Source organism: Paramisgurnus dabryanus, chromosome 18 (assembly GCF_030506205.2).
Source record: "Paramisgurnus dabryanus chromosome 18, PD_genome_1.1, whole genome shotgun sequence".
Taxonomy (NCBI): Eukaryota; Metazoa; Chordata; class Actinopteri; order Cypriniformes; family Cobitidae; genus Paramisgurnus; species Paramisgurnus dabryanus.
In genome coordinates this window covers 25,855,945-25,880,761 of record NC_133354.1, presented here as the reverse complement: position 1 = coordinate 25,880,761, position 24,817 = coordinate 25,855,945, and the positions used below count along the sequence as shown (strand labels likewise).

At 37.3% G+C, this 24,817-nt stretch overlaps 1 protein-coding gene across 3 annotated transcripts in view; it reads left to right on the top strand.

Annotated features, from left to right (window-relative positions):
* Nucleotides 1-1,885: 1,885 nt before the first annotated feature.
* Nucleotides 1,886-24,817, top strand: part of taok1b (TAO kinase 1b) — a 36,484-nt gene continuing 13,552 nt past the window's right edge. The window contains exons 1-12 of one of the 3 annotated variants that reach the window (XM_065287489.2): nt 1,886-2,030; nt 16,551-16,798; nt 17,357-17,428; nt 20,820-20,921; nt 21,035-21,080; nt 21,251-21,347; nt 21,614-21,727; nt 21,816-21,907; nt 21,986-22,079; nt 23,648-23,729; nt 23,827-23,994; nt 24,238-24,441. In XM_065287489.2, the coding sequence (XP_065143561.1) occupies nt 16,667-16,798; nt 17,357-17,428; nt 20,820-20,921; nt 21,035-21,080; nt 21,251-21,347; nt 21,614-21,727; nt 21,816-21,907; nt 21,986-22,079; nt 23,648-23,729; nt 23,827-23,994; nt 24,238-24,441 (1,203 nt within the window). In that variant the 5' untranslated portion in view covers nt 1,886-2,030; nt 16,551-16,666. Of the gene's footprint in view, nt 2,449-3,254; nt 3,437-16,550; nt 16,799-17,356; nt 17,429-20,819; nt 20,922-21,034; nt 21,081-21,250; nt 21,348-21,613; nt 21,728-21,815; nt 21,908-21,985; nt 22,080-23,647; nt 23,730-23,826; nt 23,995-24,237; nt 24,442-24,817 lie in introns of those variants that run through there. The other 2 variants (XM_065287488.2, XM_065287490.2) reach the window with 2 other exon arrangements.

The following is a 24,817-nucleotide window of genomic DNA, read 5'->3' as shown; positions in this document are numbered from 1 at the left end:
GTGCGTGCGTGCGTGTGTATTTATATATAGATTATTATTGTACACAGAACACACACACATATATTATTTAAACAAAAACTTAGCAATTAGTTGTCATGCAGCCCCAAATAATATTTAGTATTATTATAGTCATGGTAACACCAATGCATTTTTGACATTTGTAACACTTGTACTCACACCGCCTGTCATTCATCTACCACTTTCTAAAACTTGTTTAGTTTTGTATCACAATATCTAGTTAAATTCTTCACATAATTTACATATTCCAGCCAGGCTATGATTCATTTTATACTTCCCTCATGTTATGTTATGTTCTTTTTGCATTGTTAAGTCCTAACATGCTTACCCATGTACAGCATGGAATTTGTCTATTCTGCCTCTGCCAAGCCTGCATGCATTTCCATCCTTTGCATTGTCATGTATTGAGAATAATTTCAAGCATTTAGATATGTATGGTATAAAATATAGTAATATTATTATTTTACTATCTAGTGTTAGTAATGTAATCTCCACGAATTAATAGCTACTTTAACAAAGTTTTGGGAAAATATTTTTCATGCCAATGCAAAAACATTAATGAACTGAAACAGTCCTGTTTATAGAAAATTCCCAGACACCTGAGTCTGGGAGAATTTGACAATTTCGTTTTTTACCGATTATTATTATTATTTTTTATAATAATTAATCATGTTGGCATTATACATTTATTCGTGGAAACTGATCTCAACACAAGCTTGATATTTTAAAACGTCGCCATCTACAGGATGAACAACGAATTGCCATTAAACTGTAAACTAGAAAAGCATAAAGTGTGGCGCCACTCTTCTTCTACATTTTAAGAGACAGTATATTTTGAACATAGCAAAGTCTTATATTTTTAGATGTATTATTTATTAACAAATCTCATATTGGCAAAGGGGCTCAAATAAATGCATTTTTACAATTTAAAGTAGCTGATCGACATGTGTTAACCACAACCCATCTTAAAGTTAGAGAGTTCATAAAAACCAGTTTTGCCTGTCTGTCGCATTTATGAGATAGCCCGGGCATGCTTTGCAAATGAAACTAGTCATGCCACAGTACACTGCACAGGAAAGCAAATGAGTATAAACCTTAGAGCATTTTTATTTGTTTATGATTTGGGTCATGAGTTTCAAACCTTTTCGAACCCCCTTGACCTACATTAGGCTATTTACTTGAAATACCCCCCTGAAATTTTAAGTTAATATTTCAAAAATGTAATAGTAGCCTATATTTGCATGTTTAACTTCAAAACATTTATTTTTCACCCATTTATAAGTTTATCAGTAGTATTTTACATAGTTATTCATTATTAACTGTTATCGAACCTTTATTAAAGTTTACCGTTTTTTTATAAATTGTAGAATTGAGTAATGCTTACATGACATGCAGATTAAACAAGTAAATGTATATTTTGTTAGTGTTTTATTAAGATTGTTTATTAAGATTTTATGATTTAATTATAATTTATTCTTTTTTTTATCAACCTCCTCAATTCTCCCACCAACCCCAGTTGGGAAAACTCTGGATTGGGCAATGTATTGTGTAGGGATTTATTATTTAATGGTGGGTTGGTGGTGTAAAGCTATTTGTGTAAACCAATACCTAAAAGCGCTATCACTACTAACAAATTTGATTCACTTTGTCAGTTTGATTTTAACCTGCCATGTGACGATGATTTTGTAATAAATGAAAGTTGTGTGAAAACATTTAATCCCCACTCTGGTCCCAAAGTTGGTACTTTAATCCCCGCCCACATGGTGGTAAACGCCACACTCACATTAACGCCCTCGGTGCTTGTTGGATTGCAGTAGGGAGAAAGAGAGAGAGGGAGAGAGAGAGAGAGAGAGATAGAGAGAGAGAGAGAGAGAGAGAGAGAGAGAGAGAGAGAGAGAGAGAGAGAGAGAGAAAATCACTGCCTGGCCACACAGAGCACAACAGACGCGACCCGCATGAGGAACAGCCGGGGCGACATTGAAGAGAAGAGGGTGCCGTCACGATTCTGATGGGTAAAGAGAGCGCTCGCTGTGTTGTTCTGCGAGCTGCCCATAACATTTCACCCGTGTTTTCCACGAAGGAGGTGAAAACTGCCCGTCGCCATTTTTTTGGAAGTGACTGACTGGGAGTGGAGAGTTAGCTGCAAGCTGGCTAGATTTGTAAGGGCCCCGGCTGATTTAGTTTATATCCCCTGTGAGTCATCACTTTCAGCGCTGTCACCTCGGACGGTTCGAGTACTGTAAAGACCCCGACCCTTCTCCACCACCACACGAGCCGCCTGAGGTCTGAAGGAATACACGACGCGAGATTTTGTTTACACATTTCTCCCGTATCCCCACTAACTGTTCCACCCAGGATAGCTGCTGTGGGCTAAATTAGCCACATTAGCAAGCTTAGGTTTTGTCCTGGAAAAGCTGGCCTGGTGGACGGGTAAGATCAACTAACGTTACACCCTAAACGAGCCGTTTATCTGCTCTTATCAGGACCTTACCGATGGCTTGTTATCGATGTTTTGTGTGGTTATTTTGCCGCACTATAAACTAAACTTGGCTTACATTAAAGTAATTATTAAGTAAGCACGACGTGAACAGTTTTATTTGATCGGTTTATGGCATAAGTTGGGTTTGGTCTGCAGCTTTGCGTATGTGTAAAATGTTTAGCTTCTTGATTTGAACGTATCACTAAATGATGTTGTCACTTATTGACAGCATTGCAAATTCTGGCTTTATTTGTGCTAACGTGCAAGATTAAAATAAACATGTTTTTTAATGATGTATTATAACTGTGACAGTGTTTAAACTGAGAAATAAGTAGAATTTGGACTGTTTGCTGTCTTGAAAGATTGAATCGATAGTTAAAAACACAATGAATTTATGATTTGTATATTTATTATAACAGTTAGACGTATACCGTTCTGAATAACAAAGACAATATACTTAATGTGATAAAAGGTTATCAGTTCATAAGAAAATGTTCAATGTCGCATTATTATTGCATCGACACTCCCTAGTTATACTGTACTGTTTCTACGGGCTTTCATAAATAAACATTAATGCTTGTAAATTGTTCGTATAATACAAAATAAGTGTTCATGTGGACATTTTGACGGGCAAACAGACGATTAAACGCTATTTTATCGAGAACTGCATTCAGTGACGCGCACCGCATTCCTCCTCGCGCTGTGTTGACATTGCGTAACACCGGACTGACCAACAGCTCGTGCCCATTCACTTTTCCCTCCCTATGCCTATTAAAATATCTTTCGCGATATTTACCTGACCTAGGGACAATACAGTTCACTTCTCATCATAGTTAACTCCATTTATTAGATTACTATCAAACAGCGTCCTCTCTCAGATGACAGAAGATCAACCTGGATATTGAGAGCTTTTAGGGGGAACGTCACGTGTACACGTCGGTGTGTATATCAGATTTGATCTGTTTTTATTATGAGACCCACTAAAACGTTTGCAGGTTAAAATGTCTTCTGATGTATATTACGTAGTGATTAAATGATAAACGCTGTATTTTTAGGGGTTTCCTTTGTTCTCATGTAAACAGGGGGCATGCCATTGTTTTTATTAATGCTTTGCTCTCTGGTTTCATAATGCAAGTGATGCTATCGCTATATCTGTACGTCGTTCTCATTGTTTTAAGAGATCGCGATTTTATGTCTCCAAAAATTCCTGTATTTTTCCAATGTTGTTTGCATCTGTGGTAAATTGGGACATGGTTTCTGCTATCTCGTTTCAGACCTTCCTTTAATGTAATTTTGTCAGTATTTATTCGGTCGTACTAAAAATAAGCATTTTTTTACATAACGCAGGTATTCTTGTAACCCAAAGATCATCTGTTATGATGCTCAAATGCATTATTACCAGATATTAGGCTTTTGCTGTCTATATTATTGATTGAAAATATTGTAAATGGTCATAATAGAAATAACAAAGACTGCAAAGCCACATGAAATATTATGTATTTGGTAGGCACTATATGTTTTGCCAAATACAACCATTTTAGGCATACTTTCCAACCTAATGTATGTTAAATTATAGCAATTAATGTTATATTATTTCATTAATATTTTATTGGCTTCCTGTAGGCAATCAGACAATGTTTTAGCAATGGCATTAGAAAGCAATAACAATTCATTCTCTGGATTATCCATTATAAATTACTATTTGTTTGGCTTTTGTTCAGTTCATTATGGGTTTGATTGAAGATGTATGTTACTGTCTGAAACCGCAGTTTTCGTGTTTTTCTTGATAAAATGTACCTGTTTGTCCATTTTGTGTGTCTTAGTTCCATAGTCCTTGTAATATGTGGCATATTACCAGTTTATAATCAGAGTTTACTGTATTCTATGAGCAATATTAGTAATCCATTGTATTTTCACTGCGTAGTGATAAAAGGCATCTATGGATGTTGTTGTGGACAGAGAAACTGAGTTTTATTTTGATTTGGGAATGAGCTGTGTACACCGAGAAAGCATTAAGGTAACGTTGAATCTTTTAAAGGTCCCGTTCTTCCTGTGTTTTTGAATCTTTGATTGTGTTTACAGAGCGCAATATAACATGTGTTTATGTTTCATGTGTAAAAAAATTAGTTTTTTTCCACACAATTTACATATCTGTATACTGCTGTTTTCACTGTTTTAAAAACCGGCATTTTTTTCTGTTCTGTGAAGTCCCTCCTTCAGAAATAAGTTACGAGTTCTGATTGTGTCGTTTGTTTAGTGTGTTGTGATTCGACAGCAGCTTAGCTTAGCAGAGCCGTTTGAGCCAAAGCTGGTGACTGACGTATGCCTGTGGGCGGAGTTTAGTAAAAAAACTCTTTTATTGACGTCAATCAATCAGGAAGTAGAGGGCTGTAGACCAAACCGGTCGTTCACTGTAGGCTTTGAAAGGAGATTTCTGTTAAAGAAAATATATCGCCTGACAGTGAACTTTGAGCTTGATCATTTTACAGATATTATTTATGCTCTAACATCAAAAATGAAAATCATTAACTCACTCTCATGTTGTTATAGACTTGTATTCATTTCTTTGTTCTAATAAACCCAAAGAAAGTTATTTTGAGAAATGTTTGTAACCAAACCGATCCTGAGCCCCATTGACATCCATAGGAAAAAATACTATGGATGTTAATTGGGCTTCTGATCGGTTTGATTACAAACATTTCTCAAAATATCTACCTTTTAATATCTTCTATTAAAAATCTAAATGTCAATCATATGAGCAAGTCCTTAAACATGATGATTAATTCTTGAACATATTTGCTTTTTGGCCATTGTTGTTTGATTCTTCCTTCGCCTCATCAGGTAATACTGTCATTCAGTTGATTTGTAATATAATTCCTTTATTTTGTGCAGTTATAAATAAACATTTAGGCCTGGCTTCACAGATAAGTCTTAGCTAAAGCCAGGACTAGGTCTTAGTTAAATTATGTTTAAGCATGTTTTATAAACATACCTTAGAAAAGATTTTACTGGTGTGTATCTTGAGACAAATCAGTGGCACTGACATATTTTAAGATCTGTACGTACAAGTTATTTTCAGTTGAGACAGCTCAAACATGTGTTTTAATCTAGGACTAGCCTTAAGCTTTGATTGTGAAACCAGGGGTAAATATCTTTCTGCCAATCGAATCTTAGTACGGTCATGCTCAGAATAAGCTCACCATACGATTTTATTAAAAAAGAGGGAACAAATTAGCAAAACTCAAAATTTTACAAAACAAGGGAGTGAATAAGTAAAATATGCTTGTGTATTTAAAAAATTCATGGGAAATTTGTGGCTATTGGCCATGAATAATAATATATACATTTCCCAATGTCTAATATTTCCCTAAAGGCAAATAATTCAGATATTAAATATACACCCTTAGTCTTTTTATAAGGACATATGTCTATATGATCCTAGCCTGTTATTGGCTATTGATTTGTAACACACAGTGTTTAGGGTCGAGCAACTGGAAATAATCAGAATCATGGGACTTGATCAGTGTGTGAGAATGTCATCGTATACAAAATTAAACTAGATACCTGCACCAGGAAGGAGGAACCTTCTCTCATGAGAACAGTTAAACAGAAGAGATGTTGATCAATAAATGAAGCTTCTAATGAAGGACATTTATACTCGCTGTAAAAAAAAGATTTGTTTGTTTAAACTTAAAGTTACCTGGTTGCCTTAAAATTTAAGGCAATCAGGTGACTTCCTTTTTTGAACCAATTTTTTACAGTGCACAAAGAAACCAGCAAGAACATGTCTGGTGTTGTCTGGTATCATTCTGATTTCTCCATCTACGTCTGAAAGGAGCTGATTCAATATACAGTATGTCATTCAATATTTATACATACATCCAGAAGTATTGTAGCCTTTCGGTTGTGGTTGGTGAGAAACGATCCTGCAGCATTTCTTCCTTTGTGCTCTACAGTAAAACATCTTGAGTACATATTTATGTGAACTACTCCTTTAAGGAAACATTTATTTTAAGCATACACAAGATCACTTTGAATACCTTGGATATTTAAGATGCTTCTGTAAGTTGAAAGACAGTAGAGGTGAATGACAGTGAAGCAAATAGGAATGTGAAATAATTCACCCGGATGTTCTGCTAGACTATGCCTGTCCTTAGATTTTCTGTCACCTGTTGTTTTTAAATTATGATATATTTTTAGATTTGGTTTTCTGAAAACTTCATTTTACAAAATGGTATTATTTTATAGTATTTTATAACTGTCTGGAACAGACTTCTGCGTGCTGATTGTATCATTTAGTAATCTGTTCATTTTACTCTTTGGAAATCTGATATATTTTAGTCAACAATGCTTTTAGTGTTGAATCGTGCCTGGAACTCAAGGTAGGCTAGATGTCAGGAATAATCTCGGACATCTCTGCAGTTATTGAAGTGTTTCATCTATGCATTTCCTGGTAGTGCTGTCTGGAAAAATGTCAGTATGAATTGCATTCATATAGCATGACTTCAGGTCTATTAAAATGACAGGCTTTAATAGAAAGTTTTTGTGTGTGTGTGTGTGTCCTTGTCTCATACAGTATTTATGCTAGTTTGTTGTATTCAGTGGCTTTAACCTGCAGAGAATTTTCTCTGTCTTGTGACTCTCTAAAGGCACACACGACAATCCTAAGTCCAGACTGTCTTGATGGTTGTTGATGTTCTTATCTGATTTCTGTGTGGTGTGTTAAAGGTGCAGTGTGTAAATTTTAGGAGGATCTTTTGACAGAAATGCAATTTAATCTACGTAACTATCTTATTAATGGTGTATAAAGACCTTACAAAATAAACTGTATTGTTTTTATTACCTTGGAAAAATACCTTGGAGTACATACATCGCGGTCCCCTTACGCGGAAATCAATATTTTGCGCCATTAGGGGTGTCACGATTCTCCAAATCCTCGATTCGATTACATTTTCGATTCTAAGGTCGCGATTCGATTCGAATCTCGATTCTTACTTCTTTTATATATAAAAATGCTATGCCATTATTATTTATTATTATTAATTATTATTATAGATTCACATTAACATGCACATTGCATGCTTTTCCTCGCATGGGGGTTTGTGGGCTTCACTTTACGCAAGAAAGCTTGTAGGATTCCTTCTTGCACGCACATGGACATAATTTGCACGTCTTGGACTCCTAACCCCTCGTTCAGACAGCCAGCGACGTTATCGCTGTGTGTCGCTTGTCTCATTCAATGAGGCATTTCTAAATCTGCTTGTCATAAACAAATGAGTACCATCCACGCCAGTAACTGACGAGAGAATGATGACGTGAACTCCACTGCTTTGTTCTCATTGGTAGTCGCTCCCGAAAGTCGCTCGACATTTGCATAAAGTTAAACTTTTCTTAACTTTCTCGCGTCGCTGGACACGCCCATACGGTTGCCAACGGTCACTTTCGCTCGTGTCGCCGGAAGTCGCCAGGTTTCCATTGAAATTAATGAGATCGCGTCGCTCTGCTACTGCTTGTCGTTGGCTGTCTGAATGGGGCGTCACATCTGAAATAAAAAAAGCGAGTCATAAACAGCTGCGCTTCTCTCTGTCTCACGTGCACGCGCTCTCGCATCTGATTCTGTCCGAAGTCTAAACATAAACTAAGGTATTAATCCTTACGTATTTGTTCAGTTTTATGCATTTCATGTGAGCTGAGGCAAACTATCCCTTTTGTTTACATTGTAAACACGAGGGACGTGTTTCTACAACTCATTGAAACGCATATCGTAAACAGGATTAATAGTGACAAATACATAAGGATTACTACTTTAGTTTATGTTTAGACTTCAGACAGATGCTAGAGTGCGTGCACGTGAGACAGAGAGAAGCGCAGCTGGATTTAGTGCTAGAAGGAGTCAAAGACGCGCGCATTAAGTGCAGGTACGTGCAAGAAGGAATTCTCACTTTACACGCAATGTGGATGTTAATGTAAAACTATGATGATAATAATAACCACTCGCCAACTATCGTCATGACTATTGCCATAAAAGCCTGCCATTGGCGATATGTCTGAAGATCGTCGATACATGATACTATTGTCTATCGGCATAACCCTAACGCAGACATAGCACAGCAGGCGCAATCCGAGTAAGGGAAAATGTAGAGGCAGCCGGTAGTTATCGCAAAATAAGCCCCGACAGTGTGATCAGGACCCGAAGCGAGGCGAGGGGTCTTGTATCACACTGAAGGGGCTTATTTTGCGATAACTACAGGCTGCCTGTACATTATCCTGCTTATTACACGGCTACTTGCCACATAAGGAAAAAAAACTGGACATGAATATGAAACATATTATTGCCATATTTGTTTTAAATAAACATTCTTATCTTTCTGCAAAACGATATAGTACCACCATTTTTAATTGTGGTTGTCCAGTGTTTGTCACAAGATGGCGCCAAACGGTAATCTTTGTTGGCGCGGAGGGATTTTAAACATACAAGTAGTACCGGCCATGCGTTATTACTTTGGAGCGGTTATTACTTGAAAAGAACGAACCTGCAAATGTCTCAACTGACCAATCAGAATCAAGCATTCCAGAGAGCCGTGTAATAAAGTGAGATGGACATCTGAGATATGTGAACTGCTTTTTACAATATTAATGCCACTTCTTCATGCCCGTCGTCCGTCATGTTTGTTTACTGTGAAGTCACGTTTGACCGCTAGAAACTTTATGAGATGTCCCGTGTTTTTAATCATGACTTGGGTTGTTTGCAAAGGAAATCTGTTGGGGTGTGTGCTGTCATGATCACAAAGTGGCACTCCACACAAAAAACTGTTAAAGGTGCATTTTGCAACTTTTAGAAGGATCACTTGACAGAAATGCAACAAAATATACATAACTATATTTAAGCGGTGTATAAAGACATAATGAGCCGTATTGTTTTTATTAATGAGATGTTTTTATTTATATGCAGTGTGGGACTCTAAACACTGAAGTCGCCATTTTGCACTGTCATGTTTCTGCCCTAAACCATCTAACTACTCTATAGAACGCTTTCTGTTACAACTTTCTCTTGGATGATGATGTGTTTGTCCTGTGGCGGCTACCGTAGCTTCACTATGCATTTCGAAAGGGAGGGGTGAGCTGTGAACTTGAGCTGTTGGTTGCAATTCACATCGCTGGTTGTCTCATTGCTAGATGCCGCAAAAAAATCAACACATTGGTCCTTTAAATCATAAATTTTTGTGGACTTTTTAAGAAGTTAACAGCTTGTTATGTGACAGCTGTGGTGTGAATTCCTTGCAGAGGTTAAGGCAAATCCTATTCTACATTAGAGCTGGCGAAAAAAATCGTCTGCAATTCTCAGATTGCCATCACCTGTTTTCAGATGGAGCGGCATTTACTACACAGAGCCTTATTTCACAGAAAGCTAGGCAAAATCGCATTCATAATCGTGGAAGATCGTCTTCGATTATGAACGCGATTTTTGCCTAGCTTCTTGGTGAACTACGGCTCTGTGTAGTAAATGTGCTCCATCTGAAAGCAGGTGATGGCGATTTACTGCTAATCACCATACCGGCTTTACTGATGAGACATGCATGAGGATCGCAGGCGATTATTTTTTTATTTTTTTTTGCCAAGCTCTACTCTACATCCATGCTTATTGAAGATTAAGATCCAACAAGATCCTCTCTCTCTCATTTTTGTTGGGTCTGTTCAAGGAAATTCCCTCAGAGACTTACCAGAGAGCAGGGTCGAGTTCATGTGTGTTTCACGCTAGATTTAATATGTATATCTTACAGCTAATATATACTTTGTTTATAGTTATTCCTGCTCAGGTGTACAGAATGCAGTTATTTAGCTGAAATCCATCCCACAGTCAGGCAACAAACAGAATACAATATATTGTGTATATATAATATAGCCTTCTTCAGATAGCTACAATACCATACTCTTCCATTTAGACCTTGTCGCTAATGTAATTTTCCGAATTACCCCGAGCTTCTTTAAAGTTTATTATAGACTAGTGATGCACCGATGTATCGGCCGCCGATATTTATCGGCCGATTTTTGATGAATTTGAAACCATCGGCATATCGGCAATAGCACGAGAAAAACAATCGGTATCGGCCTATTAATTAACTGCATAAAGAAATCCATTATATGTAAAAAAAACGAGTTAATGTTGTTAATAAAATAAATGCTGAACAGCAAAAACCACCTTTGAAGGTTGTCATGCTGTCTTATTATATTTGTTTTAGCTTAATTTGTGTCTCTCTTATTATGTTGGTCAGTTGAATGTTAATTAGATCAAATCCATTTTCAGTAAAAATAATTTGATGCAGAAATAAACTAGCAAATAGACCAACTGTATAGTATTGTATACAAGTGTTTAATATCGGTATCGGCATCGGTATCGGCCAGAAGTTGTCTGTTTAAATCGGTATCGGTATCGGTCCAAAAAAATCCTATCGGTGCATCCCTATTATAGACATTATCTGTAAAATAGTGAAGGCAGTGATTATAATTGTAATGTTAGCACTTTGTGAAGTTGGGTTACAAGCAGCATAAAGTGTGAAGATCAATACTGCATTAGTAATAGTCTTTGGTGCACAGCAGTATTATTTGCTGGTTGATAAACGCTGAGCTGTTTTCCGTTCAGTCCCAGAGGAGCATAAATAGTGAGTAATTCAGCAATTTTTCTCAGACGCTTCACACACTCTATAGAATAGGCTGATTACTTTGTCAAAGTGTTTTTATGAACTGCATCAATCAATGAAGTCAACACACACAACACAGTTAATTAGGTTTACTCTTGTATACAAGACTGGGCCCTGTAGGGATAGTTGGCCCAAACTCACAATTCATTCCTGTAGAGTTTGTGTGTTTGGTCATCATCAGTCACCATGTGAAACTCACCCAAATCGTCCTTGAACTTGATCTAAACTAACCCTGTCTTACATATGAGCCCTTTTCACACAGAGATTATGGAAAATGCGTCCGGGATCGGTTAGTTTTTGGTTAATTCACACTGCCAATGGTTTTCCGGAATCTGTGCGTGCATTCACACACATCCCGTAAAGACACGAGACGTTTTTTTTCCACAGCGTCTGAAGTTTGCTAATTATTCTGTAATTTCTTTCTTGAGAAACCACGTGCGTGCATTTTAGTTTATGACTGGCTCTGTCATGCTATTGAATGATCTCAGCTTCAGCACTGATAGTGCCGAGCTCCCTGATCTCTGCTTCAGTCCAGTTTGCCGAGATTTCTCATTGTTCTGGTAGGGCTGACGCGGTAAATGCAATACTGTATTACAGCCCTACAAGCCAACCACATAGATTACATGCAACCGCAACAACCGTGCTTTTCAAGTTTAACTCGTGAAGCCATGCCCCCTCTTGTTTTACACATCATACATGTATAATAAAGGCCAAATAAATTGTCAAGAGTTGAGAGAGTAATTTGTTTTTCTTAATTTTTTTATTCAAAATATACATGTAATACTAGGCTATTCATATTTTGTTAAATCATACAGTAAATGTGTGCAAAAAGTGAAACTGAGATGCCAGATTTAGCATTGTCTGACTCTAAATGTGCATTCAGACCGCCACCGGCGAGAGCGTCAATAAAAGCTCTGGCTGCCCTGACAACGACGCTAAAGAAAAGTTGTAGTGGACGCTCTGACGCTCGAATGCATTCTCTGAACTCCTCTCAGGCGGAGGTTTCCGCCTTCCAATTGGTTGTCGGTAAACATTTCCGCCTTCCGATTGGACCATAAAGTTGAGCTGATTTCAACTCTCCTCGACGCTCACGCTGTACATGACGCGTCGCGCCGCTGCTCGCCGGAGCTCGCCGCCGGCTCTCATTGAAAATTAATGACTTCCGGCCACTTTGACGCTCTCGCCGGTGGCGGTCTGAATGCACAGTAAGGGTGTTTTCACACCTGCCTCATTTAGTTCGGTTGAATCGTACCAGAGTTTGATTGCTCACTTGGTGCGGTTCGTTTGTGCAGGTGAGAATGGAGCAATCGAACTCTGGTGCGCACCAAAAGCGCACCTTCTTCCTTTAAGAGGTGGTCTCGGTACGCTTTCAAACAAACTCTAGAGCGGTTCGTTTGTGGTGAGAACACGATCCGAGATCGAACAGACCTAACTGCTATTAGCAATATTACAACAATGACAGATCGCGGACATACCTGAAATTGCGAGGAGGTGCGGGTGGAGCCTCGGAAATTGGTGTCTTTGGCATTTGTAGTGAATTAAAATGTTGTTTTCAAGCTGCATCCGCGATTCATTCTGGAAATGAACAGTTTGTCTTGAGTGCTGTATACAAACTATGCATAACAAACATGGACATAATTACAGCACGCAGTCGGAAATCCACGGTGTTTGCTGTATTTTCCTCCTTTTTGTTTACTTCCAGGGTTCTGTTGGAATTTTGCGCATGTTGATTCTGATCAAGAAGCAGTTTAGGAAATGCATTCAAATAAATGTGGCCAATGATTGATGTGGATCTTATCACATGACTCAATTTTGGTTCGTTTCAACTGGTGCGGATCAGAGCAATCAGTGTGGTGTGAAAAGGAACCAAAACTGCTAAAAAGGTACAATGTATAATTTTTTGCTTTTGGTCCGGACTTAGTGAACCGAACTACATATGTGAAAACACCCTAAATGCAGTTTTAAAGTTTAAAATTACTTTAATCTAAATGATCAACAAATACAAAGCGCCATAATACAACTGGTAGATTAGCAACATTTTCTTTGTGTATCTACAGTGTCTGCAACGCAGATGAGCTAGTTGTAGCCAATGTAACGCCAGTGGCTTTATTGTTAACTGACTGAACACTTGACTTAACCTGGGCATTTAGATATGCAAGTTTTTCATCAACAATATCTGTGTGAAACATAAACATGATGATCATCTGATGATTCAACTGTTTCAGCAGTTCCTCTACATTATTACGGAGAATCTGCTTTATTAATGGCTTTCCGTTCACTCCGCGTTGGAAGCCTTTTCTGCCAATTTTACGAAAATTTTATGGGACCAAAGTCCTGTGTAAGTGGGGTTAGAGATGACACTCTTATAAAACTAATGTTCTGGCTCTCGAAGATCACCTCTGGCTATGCAGTCGTTGTCTGAGACAAAAATAATGTAAGACTGTCAGAGCGTTTGGTAGTCACTCTCCTCAGGCTGTCTTGTGACTTGTGCTTCCCTTCTGTGTTATCACATGTCTTGCTTTCTGGAGTGCTACGAAAGTAGGGCTAGATCTGTTGTTTACAATCTAGTTAACACTCAATGGAGGAGTTAATAAGGGTTATAAAGGAGGGTTGTCAGTGATTCACAGTGGACTGCTTTACTCAGTCCGGTCTTTCCTAAAGGTTATAGAGTTTATGTTTCTTATCATAGTTTCCTTTGGCCTGCTCACTGGTGGTATGAGGATATGCTTTTTTGGAAAAAAAGTTGCATATTTTACATGAAAATCTTGACAGCGTATTAAATCATGTCCATTTTCTGCACATTCTGAACGGGAAAAAACATTTGTTCCACATCTGTTGTTCCCAAACCAGGAACGGGTAACACCAGATATACCAAGACTGATATAATGTTGCCTACGCTGAAAATGCTGGACCGAGCCATTCAGTTGACTGACTTCCAATCCTATGTATTTTTGCCCCGATTGACCTTTGGTTCAAGCATTTATTCATCTAACCATTTCTAATGTTTTGTGAAAACACACACGCCTTGTCAGCTGTGCAACGCATTGCTTCAATTCCCTCCAAACCTGAATGAGCCAGAAAAGTAAAGAATGTTGTAGAACAGGTCAATGTGAAAGCTGGCAGTACGTCAGTTGTCTTACTTGTGTTTACATCTTACAAAGGTCATCTTATGTCAGAATCCAGAGTTCAGACAGATACTATGAATTTTATGGTGAAGAAAACAAACTGTTTTTATTGTTTATATTGGTAACTATTCAGTAAAGTGCTCATTACAGTTCTATGGTGTAGCCTCGGCGCCGTAGGCTACGCGTCGGTTTTCATTCATACTTCGTTCGCGTCGACATGCAATCACACATGTAGACCACTAGCCAGTAACCAACAGTAGCAGTGCAACAGCCAAAGAAGTGGTGTTTGAGCAGACATGTTGCATCATTGACATAAAGCCACAATAATGGCTTAAAGGACACATATTATGTAAAATCAAATTTTTTAAGGTCATAAGTGTGTGTCATGTCCCTACAATGAAAAAATCCACCAACTCCTCCTTTGTGATCATCATTAAACCAAACAGTCTCATTAGATATGCTGTTTTGATTCTCTTGTTAAAGTAACATCACACAAACAAAGCTCCAACCACGGCCACTGACTGACTGGTTAATTGTACAAAAAGTTTGTTATTAGGATGTTCATATCAGTTAATTTTCCCGACTGACAACCGCAGCTTATTTTTCGATTTTAATATTAAAGATTTTAATATAAAATTGTCACTGAGTAAAAATACAGTCGACGGTTGTTTGTGACCTGGTAAAAATTTAATTTAATTTAATTTGATTTCTGCACCGCGTTAAACAATCAGGACCTTGTTGTAGTAGTGACTTGATTACATGAAGCGAGCGGAGTGGCGGAGTCTCAGCGGAGTCGCAGAAGCCCCTCCCATGACGCGAATTTCCGCATGAATTTCTCGAATGACTAGAATTTCACGCACGAATTAAGCGAGTGAACTCAAATGTTCAAGCATCCAACTACGTGCGAACAGCTCGTTTTTGCCGCCTTTACCGTGGCTGGTGTAAACGTAGCATAAGACTGTATTTACAGAAATCAAATCTATTTTTAACCAAAAGCGCTCACTGTCTGTTGATAAGAGAGTGAGGAGCAGTAGCTCATTTGCATTTAAAGGTACAGACATTAAAACAACGTTTTTTTGTTTCCGCTTAAATAGGGGCTTTTTGGATGTGATATAATAAATAATCTGTGTGGTATTTTGAGATGAAACTTCACAGACACATTCTGGGCACACCTGAGACTTATACTACATCATGTAAAAATTGGCATAATATGTGGCCTTTAAAATCACTTGGTTTACAGCGTATCTGTCACACAGGTATAGTCCTTTAGTTTCAACAGCAATGTTGTGCATGTGCAGGATAAGCGATATATAGAAATTAAGGTAAATGTGTGTCTATTGCACACTGTTGTGCAGGTTTTTATTCTTGAAAATAAACCTTTATGACGTGAACTCCATATGCTATCGGCTTCATTTCTGAATAAGTTGCAAAGTGTGTACTTTATTTCTTAAATGTCATTTTATTGAGCGACATCCACATTATACTCTGTAAACATGTACAGGACATTGCAGATTCTGTGGCTTTCTATACTTGCATGCCAGTTTGTGTAGGATTTGTAATTGTCGTTGAATCAGATATTAGTTTAACCAACGTTTATCTTAACTGTCAACAAGATCACCAAAACATCATTACTGTACAAATTAAAACAATATAAGATAATGCAACAACATAATTGCATAACCACTGTAAATAACTGTACAAGGCTAATGTTGTATTCGCATACGTAAAGCATAAATGTGTATTTGTATTTCAGAATGAACACTTTTTTTCATTCTGAGTACATACATATGTTAAGGTTTGTAATACATATGTAAAGGCAATCTGCTACGTTCTCTACTGTAATAAAGATGACCCTTTGTGTTTAATAAATCACAACTATAAATAAACTATTGGCATGCTTAAGGCATTTACGTCGTAAGGATGTACAGGGAGACTTGGATATAAAAACATAAAAATTAATAATTTCTTATAACTTTCATTAAAATGTGTGGGCATACCAATATGGCAATGCAATGGCTTCAAAATGAAAACATCTTGCTTAATCCAGTTCATTATTATACTAAAAAAGTTAAAACAGTGGCTGGTAATTAATAGGAATCAAATGATTTGCACACAAGGCTCAAAATGTTCCTGTACAACTCATCATATTGCAATAAAGCAGATGTAGGGAATCTGTTTACTGCTACTGTATATGATGATGGTGCTTATGATGTGTCCGTCTTTCTACAGGTCTCTATGCGTACACTGTCTTGTTCCGGCAGATGAGTACCCAGCGGGGCCTGACGTGTCGCAGTCGCACGGTCAGATAGTCCCCTGCGAGCGCGACGCGTCCCCCGGCTCGCAGCATGCCCTCCACCAGCCGGACAGGGAGCCTTAAGGACCCCGAGATCGCAGAGCTCTTCTTTAAAGAGGACCCTGAGAAACTCTTCTCAGACCTTCGAGAGATCGGTCATGGCAGCTTTGGTGCTGTCTATTTCGTACGTCTTTTAAAAAATTTCATTTGTTCACAGATGCTATGTAAAATAACTCATCTAGGGATGCTTAACAATTAATCGCGATTAATCGTTAGCAGAATAAAAGTTTTTGTTTACATCATATTTTTGTGTGAACTGTGTATAATAACTTTGTATAAATAAATGTACACACATGCATGTATATGTTTTAGAAATGTTTACATGTGTATATACATTTGTATATTTATGTATAATTAATATTATATATAAATATAAAAATGTAATATATAAAAAAAAAATTCTTAAAATTATACATGAATGTGTTCATATTTATATATATATATACGTATTTATTATACACAGTTTACACACACATGTGATGTAAACAAAAACTTTTATTCTGCTACTGATTAATCGCAATTAATTGTTTAGCATCCCTAAACTCATCCTATAAAACTTAAGCTAAAGGTTTGCTAAATGTTATTAGACGTCTTTAGTGTTGATTTGATATTTTTCAGTTAACTATATTGTGTTGATTTTTGTGAATAAATTGCCATTATGTCTAATGTTTATCTTGCTCAGGCGCGGGATGTGCGGACTGCAGAGGTGGTGGCCATCAAGAAGATGTCCTACAGTGGGAAACAATCCAACGAGGTCGGTCTAATCCACAGTCATCCAGCTATTGATTGTACATTTAACTTTTCCTTCTGCATTTTGAGAATGTGTATGAAGAGCTCAGATGCAAAAGCTGCTAAAGGCTCAAAAATGAGATGCTGATATTAAGTGAAGGCTCTTGGCAAATATTAAATGTTCATCAAATACTTTTGCTTCAAATCTGCTTAATCCTGGTCTCAGGACATTTGGAAATACAGCTTTGTTGGCAGAAAGCCACAACGAATTTTCCCTGGTTAAATGAGGATTTTTTTTAGCCTTTTCAAAGCCTTTTACCTTTATTTAGAAAGTGAAGAGGACCCTGAGAAACTCTGAAGGTTTTTGCATGTACTTTGCAGCGAAAGACAGACACATTTGTGAAATATCAATGAAATTATAAAGTGACCAATCACATTTCATTGCTATTAAAGTGACATTACTCAACCTAGACATAAGAGCCTGATAAAAAAATGCTTATTTACATGAAAACATTAAAGGATTAACACTTAAAGGATTTTGCATCTGAGCTCTTTGTATATTATATATAATATAGTCATTGATATACATTAATCATAGGGCTGCATAACGATCAATCCGGTGGGCCCAAGGTGTTATTACATATTTATTTGTAAATATCCTATAAACCTAAAATAATCTTGACAAGCTATATATTGTTGGAAAGCTCTAGGAATGTAGTTTTCATATTTCAAGGCCATCGGATGATAGAAATTTTATAGTGACTGTCATTTTGTTCAATCTCACTGACCCTGTAGAAATACATATAAATGATTATATATTTACAACACTAATACCCTATAAACCTAAAATAATATTGACAACCATATCATTGGAAAGCTCTAAGTTTTCAAAACCTTTTTGCATTAATAATAATAATGCAGTGACAGTAATTTATTAATTTGAGAAAGATTATGCAGTTGTTGGTAAAACCACTTAAAGTGTGACAGAAACCTCATTCTTTTATGATTTTAACTTAACATTTGGTTCAAAACTTCAGACTTGTGGCTTTTTTGGGTGTATACCATTTTTATTTTTTTATTTTTTTCAAATAAACTACATACTGTATTGCATTATTTTTATTTTTTAAATAAATTTAAACTGGTATTACTAATTTTGAATTGAATTTTCACAACTTCAAACACTACAGTGAAAACTTTTAAAGTGTCTTCTTAAAAAAGAGACCAAGGCTGCGTCCGAAACCGCATACTGTTCAGTAGGTACTGAATGAGATGAAGTACTTAACTTACTGACTGTTAAAGGGGAGGATTAATGATATTTCATGCATTCTGACTTATTAACACAGTTTAAGAGTTGTAGTCCTCATGCTAAACATAAGCAAAGTGTCAAAAAAGCAATTGAGCTTGTAACAGAGTATTTCTGAGCCAAACTCACGCCTCCTTTTTCCTACAAGTGTCGGAAAGTTTTTTTCAAATGGGGGTATCCGTTACGAATGATTGACCCCATATTCCTTTTATGGGCCTTTACCCCCAGAAAAGCACGCCTCCCCTGCACGTCAAGTGAGAGCGAGAACGCGCATTAGCATTGCTCCGTCAAGTAGAAGTCACCGGTATCACTGCACAGCATGCGACAACTTTGTTTTAGCAAGATAGTTCGACAAAAGAAATTTGTTTTTGGATGTAATGAGAAGAAAACCTTATTTAGCTTTCCCTGTCGTAAGACAACAGTGGATGCAGTTCGTTTTTCCCGGACAGCAACGTTATGTGAACGAGTTTGTTTGTTCCCTGGCTGCATTTCGGAGAGGACTGCTTTACAAACAAGGCTCAGTTTGACGCCGGATTTTCCACTTTTTTACAACTAGTGGAGCGATCAAAACTTTAAAAAGACCCCGCTTAGGAGTTACAAACACATGCGTAAGTAATTCAAAATCTCACGTGTTTTGTTTGCAATCGCGCATACGTGCATGTAATGTAAACAACACCAACAACAGCACTTTGTACTGCATTTACACCTTTTAAATTGGCAAATGCAGTTAAAAACTGGATTATGTTGCTTTTTTATTAAAATAGCATATAAACAAGCAAGGATTAATTACCTGATAGAGACGTCCTGCTGTAATCGTTGCTGCTATATTGTTCGTCCATTACTGACTAAGTATCCGATTCTGGATCATATTTATAATAGAAGGCTGGTTATTTAAAAAAAAAAAGTTTTTTTAAAGTTTGATTTCCATCTATGTCGGCTATAAATCCAAAAGTATCAGCTCCGCCTACCGCACACCTTCAAGTGTTCGACCTTTTACGCCAAAAATCGGAAAGGCTGTTTTTTCTTTTATAAATCTGACTAAACGAAAGACTCTTTGGACATACAGTATGAATGATGAAATACTACTCTCAATATAAGCAAAATTAACATTAGATTGGCAAAAACGTCTTGTGTTATGTCAGCTTTAAAACAGTAGGAACTGTATAGTATGAATCCTAGTAGTATGCGAATGCGATTCGTACATACTACATCCCCCATGTTGATACATCACGTTACATACGTCGTCATCACGTCATGTCATACCAGCGCGAAAACGGCCGCATCGCTGCTTTCGCCTTTCTTCTTTCATTGCATAACTCCGCTCCTGGGGCATCATGGTATAGTGAAGTGTCCATTGTATGCACACATCGAAATCTAACCGGAAAAAGTAGGTCATCCATGTAATTTTCGCATACTGTTTTTGGAATACTACGCACATATGACATACTACTCGCCTTGCCTACTGCTTTTCGCCTACTATATAGTATGGAAGTAGGCAGTTTCGGACACAGCACAAGATTTTGCTTCTAGACCAAAGAATGGCAGAGTTATATTCATTTGAAGGTGCAGATCACCCTTTTCACCCAATACTCAAAAGGGCCCCCAGTTGACAGTTAAAGGGTTAAGTATTTATATTTTTATACTATAAATTAAATGTCAATATATACATAATTATTATACCCAATAAACACACATATATGATATAAACAAAAACTTTTATTCTGCAAACGATTAGTCACTATTAGTCATGATTAATCGTTATGCAGCCCAGGCAATCTCTAATGTTTATCTGACATTTCACTGAACAACCATCATTTAGCAAAATTCAATGAAATTGCCACAATTCATTATTTTTTGTCTTGTCTAAGACCTCAGATTGAAGCAAAGTCATAGCTTCGATTTTGACAGGTTGTCATTTCTGTACAAAGGGATGCCATCCTGTATGAGAGCTGTGTTAGTGTATGCAGTTTTGTTGTTTCTGTTAAAGGAAATCCTTTTAATAGTACTGTAATTTTCTGTTTTCTTAGAGCTGAAGTTATGTAGATTTTAATGAGCAAGACTGTTTGATTTTATGCAATTACCTTCATTTTTATTTGTATTTTTTTTTTTTTAGAAATGGCAGGATATCATTAAGGAAGTCAGGTTTCTCCAGAGAATACAACACCCGAACAGCATAGAATATAAAGGATGCTACCTGCGGGAACACACGGCATGGGTAAGATCTGTTTCGGAAATGAATTCCTCATCTAGTCTCTCTTTTCTATATAAACACAATAATAGTGACCAGTTTGTTTAGCTTCTTTCCTAAATTCATCTTTTCCCTTTTAGCTTGTCATGGAGTATTGTTTGGGCTCAGCCTCTGACCTTCTTGAAGGCAAGATATCACCTATATAATTAATCTGAAAACAGGGTTTTTGGGGGTACACATTGTTTTACTCGCATATATAATCTGTTTGATTTTACAGGATGACTCAAGAATGATAGTTTCCTTATTGGTCAGTTTGTTGAGCATGTACTCTGAATGAATGTTTTTTTTGTACTTAGTTCACAAGAAGCCCCTTCAGGAAATTGAGATTGCTGCAATTACCCATGGTGCTTTGCAGGGCCTTGCGTACCTTCATTCCCATAACATGATTCACAGGTTAGTGGAATTTTGAATAGTGTGTGTGTTTATTAATTTAAATGATTTTTATGATATTCGCTTGTGCTAATGCTTCATTATGACACTGATGGAGTTGGAATCAAGGTGCAAGCTTCCTCCTGTCATGAAAAACTCATGTTATCATGTTATCCTCATTGTTTGCATGCAACATGTAGTGTCATTCATGAACTTATTCATTTCAATGCATTGATCAAAAAGAATCACTTCTAAAACGTTGTCTTGACTGTTCCCTCTTCTTTACTCAGGGACATCAAAGCTGGAAACATCCTGCTTACCGAACCTGGACAGGTGAAACTGGCAGACTTTGGTTCTGCCTCCATCGCTTCTCCAGCAAACTCTTTTGTGGGGACTCCATATTGGTGAGCGCCCCGGTTGCCATCGTGTTTTAAGGGTTTGGTTCACACAGCCTGGTGTATCGCTTATGTATCTTCATTCTGTTTGTCTCAGGATGGCCCCTGAGGTGATTTTAGCCATGGATGAGGGGCAGTATGATGGAAAGATTGACGTCTGGTCTCTTGGAATCACTTGCATAGAACTAGGTGACTGTGCTTTTCGTTGATTATTGAGTTTAATGTTGTGAAAGTCTCTCTCACATTTCCTTCTCCATTGTCCTGTAGCCGAAAGGAAGCCTCCTCTGTTTAACATGAACGCGATGAGTGCCTTATACCACATAGCGCAGAATGAGAGTCCCATGCTGCAATCAAGTGAATGGTGAGTCCTGGCACTTTAAATATGGGATAACTACATAATTAACTAGTTTGTTGATGGTAGTGATCGACCGTTTCAGGTTTATAACGGCCAATGTTTATATTAAGAAAGAAATGCTGGTCATCGGCCAATCTGAGGCCGATATAACACATATTTACTAGAGATGCATCAATATTATAAAAAAATCACTGATACCGATAGCTGATTATTCTGAATAATATCTGCCAATACTGATAGTTTAGTGGTTATATTAACTTGCATTTATTAAATTAACTGAGGCCAATATAACGCATATATTCATTAGAGATGCGCCGATATAAAAAAAAAAACAATTTCCACCAATAACGATTATTCAGACTGATGTGTGCGATACTAATAGTTTGCTAGCTATATTAATTTGCATTAACTAAGTTAACTGCGGCCAATATAATGCATACATTTACTAGAGATGCACCGATATTAAATTTTTCCACCGATACTGATTAATCAGACTGATATCTGCTGAAACTGATAGTTTGGTGGTTATATTAACTTGCATTAACTAAGTTAAGTGATGCTGATATAATGCCTACATTTACTAGAGATGCACCGATATAAAATGTTTCCACCGATAACGATTATTCAGACTAATATCTGCAGATACTAATAGTTTGGTGGTTATATTAACTTGCATTAACTAAGGTAACTGAGGGCGATGTAACGCATACATTTACTAGAGATGCACCAATATAAAAATTTTCCACCAATAGCCGATTATTCGAAATAATATCTGACCATACTGATAGTTTGGTGGTTAGATTAACTTGCATTAACTAAGTTAACTGAGGCCGATATAACGCATACATTTACTAGAAATGCACCGATATCAAATGTTTCCACCAATAGCCGATTTTTCTGACTAATATCTGCTGATACTGATAGTTTGGTGGTTATATTAACTTGCATTAACTAAGGTAACTGAGGCCGATATAACGCATACATTTACTAGAAATGCACCGATATCAAATGTTTCCACCAATAGCCGATTTTTCTGACTAATATCTGCTGATACTGATAGTTTGGTGGTTATATTAACTTGCATTTACTAAGTCAACTGAGGCCATAATAATGCATATATTTAGTAGAGATGCACTGCTATAAAAAATTACACAGATACCGATTATTCAGACCATTTAATATTGAACATTAAACTAGTGTTCATTGCATCCTGTTCTCTTTTGATTGATAAGATATATCGGGCATCATTTTCGGCTGTTTTTAAACTATCGTCCTATAGCCGATAGTGTGAAAAATTTCTTTTATCATCTGATGCGGTTGTTAGCCGATATATTGGTGCATTTTTAATATACGCATTACTCTAATTACAGGAAATGGGGGACATGCAGACAATTGATGAAACTAAATAAACATTTATTGTGCATAATACTTACCTTAAACTCTACTTTTTGAAGACTCTACCGCACATCTGTTAACTTCTGGTTAAAACGTGAATAAAAAGTTTTACTGTCTATGTGTACGTAAAGAAGCCGTCATCAGTTTCTGATTTTCTGTGTATTGCTTGCATTCCTCAGGACGGACTATTTTAGAAATTTCGTTGACTCTTGCCTTCAGAAAATTCCCCAAGACAGACCCCACTCTGAGGATCTGCTGCAGGTCTTTACTTCACAATAAAGTCAAGAGTGCCATCGTAATCTACCTGAATGCCATTTGAAATAACTTCCTTTTTCTGCACACTTTTTTAAAACCACAGCACGCCTTCATCCTGAGAGCGAGGCCAGAATCTGTTCTGATGGACCTGATTTTGCGGACAAAAGATGCTGTCCGAGAGCTGGACAACCTGCAGTACCGCAAGATGAAAAAGATTCTTTTTCAGGAGGCCCCCAATGGTGTAACCACCGAGACCCAGGAGGGCGACGAGGTCTGTTCCCAAACGTCATGTAGTCCATATCAGTGCTACATTTACAACAAAACCCACCACTTTGCTGTCGTTAGCCTGTGTTTCCTGCTAAAATTTGTTAATGCAACATTCAGATTGGAAATAAAACCCATTTCACTGGATTCGCTGGAACCCAAAGATGCAGTACTGCTGCATAATTCTTTGATTTATAGGACTATGAATACATCTGGACAACTGGTCAACTGTTGTTGTGCACATGTTTAGGAAGGGGAGCACAGTGCAGGTGGCACGGGTACAGTGAGCAGCGTGGGCAGCAACCAGTCCATACCCAGCATGTCCATCAGCGCCAGTTCTCAGAGCAGCTCGGTTAACAGCCTTCCTGATGCCGCTGATGACAACAAGAGTGAACTTGAGCTGGAGAAAGACCACACCGTCATGTCCAACAGCTCCGTCATACACCTGAAGCCAGTATGTATAACCCAAAGTATATATATATGGGGCGGGGGGGGCAATACTGATTTAAACACAACTATTCGCCAATGCCGATATGAAACACTTGTATACAATACTATACAGTTGGCCTATTGGTTAGTTTATTTCTGCATCAAATTATTTTTACTGAACATGGATTGGATCTATTTAACATTTAGCTGACCAACGTAATAATAAGAGAGGCACCGAGTAAGATAAAATTTTGGTGATTTTTGGTCTTTTCCGAGATTTTGAAAAAGCCCAAACATTGCAGACATTTTCCGAAATACTATAACTTTGACCGCATGGCTCTCGTGAATGAGTAATCGCTCACGTGATTAACTATGTTATTTACAATCCCCACCCATCGCTC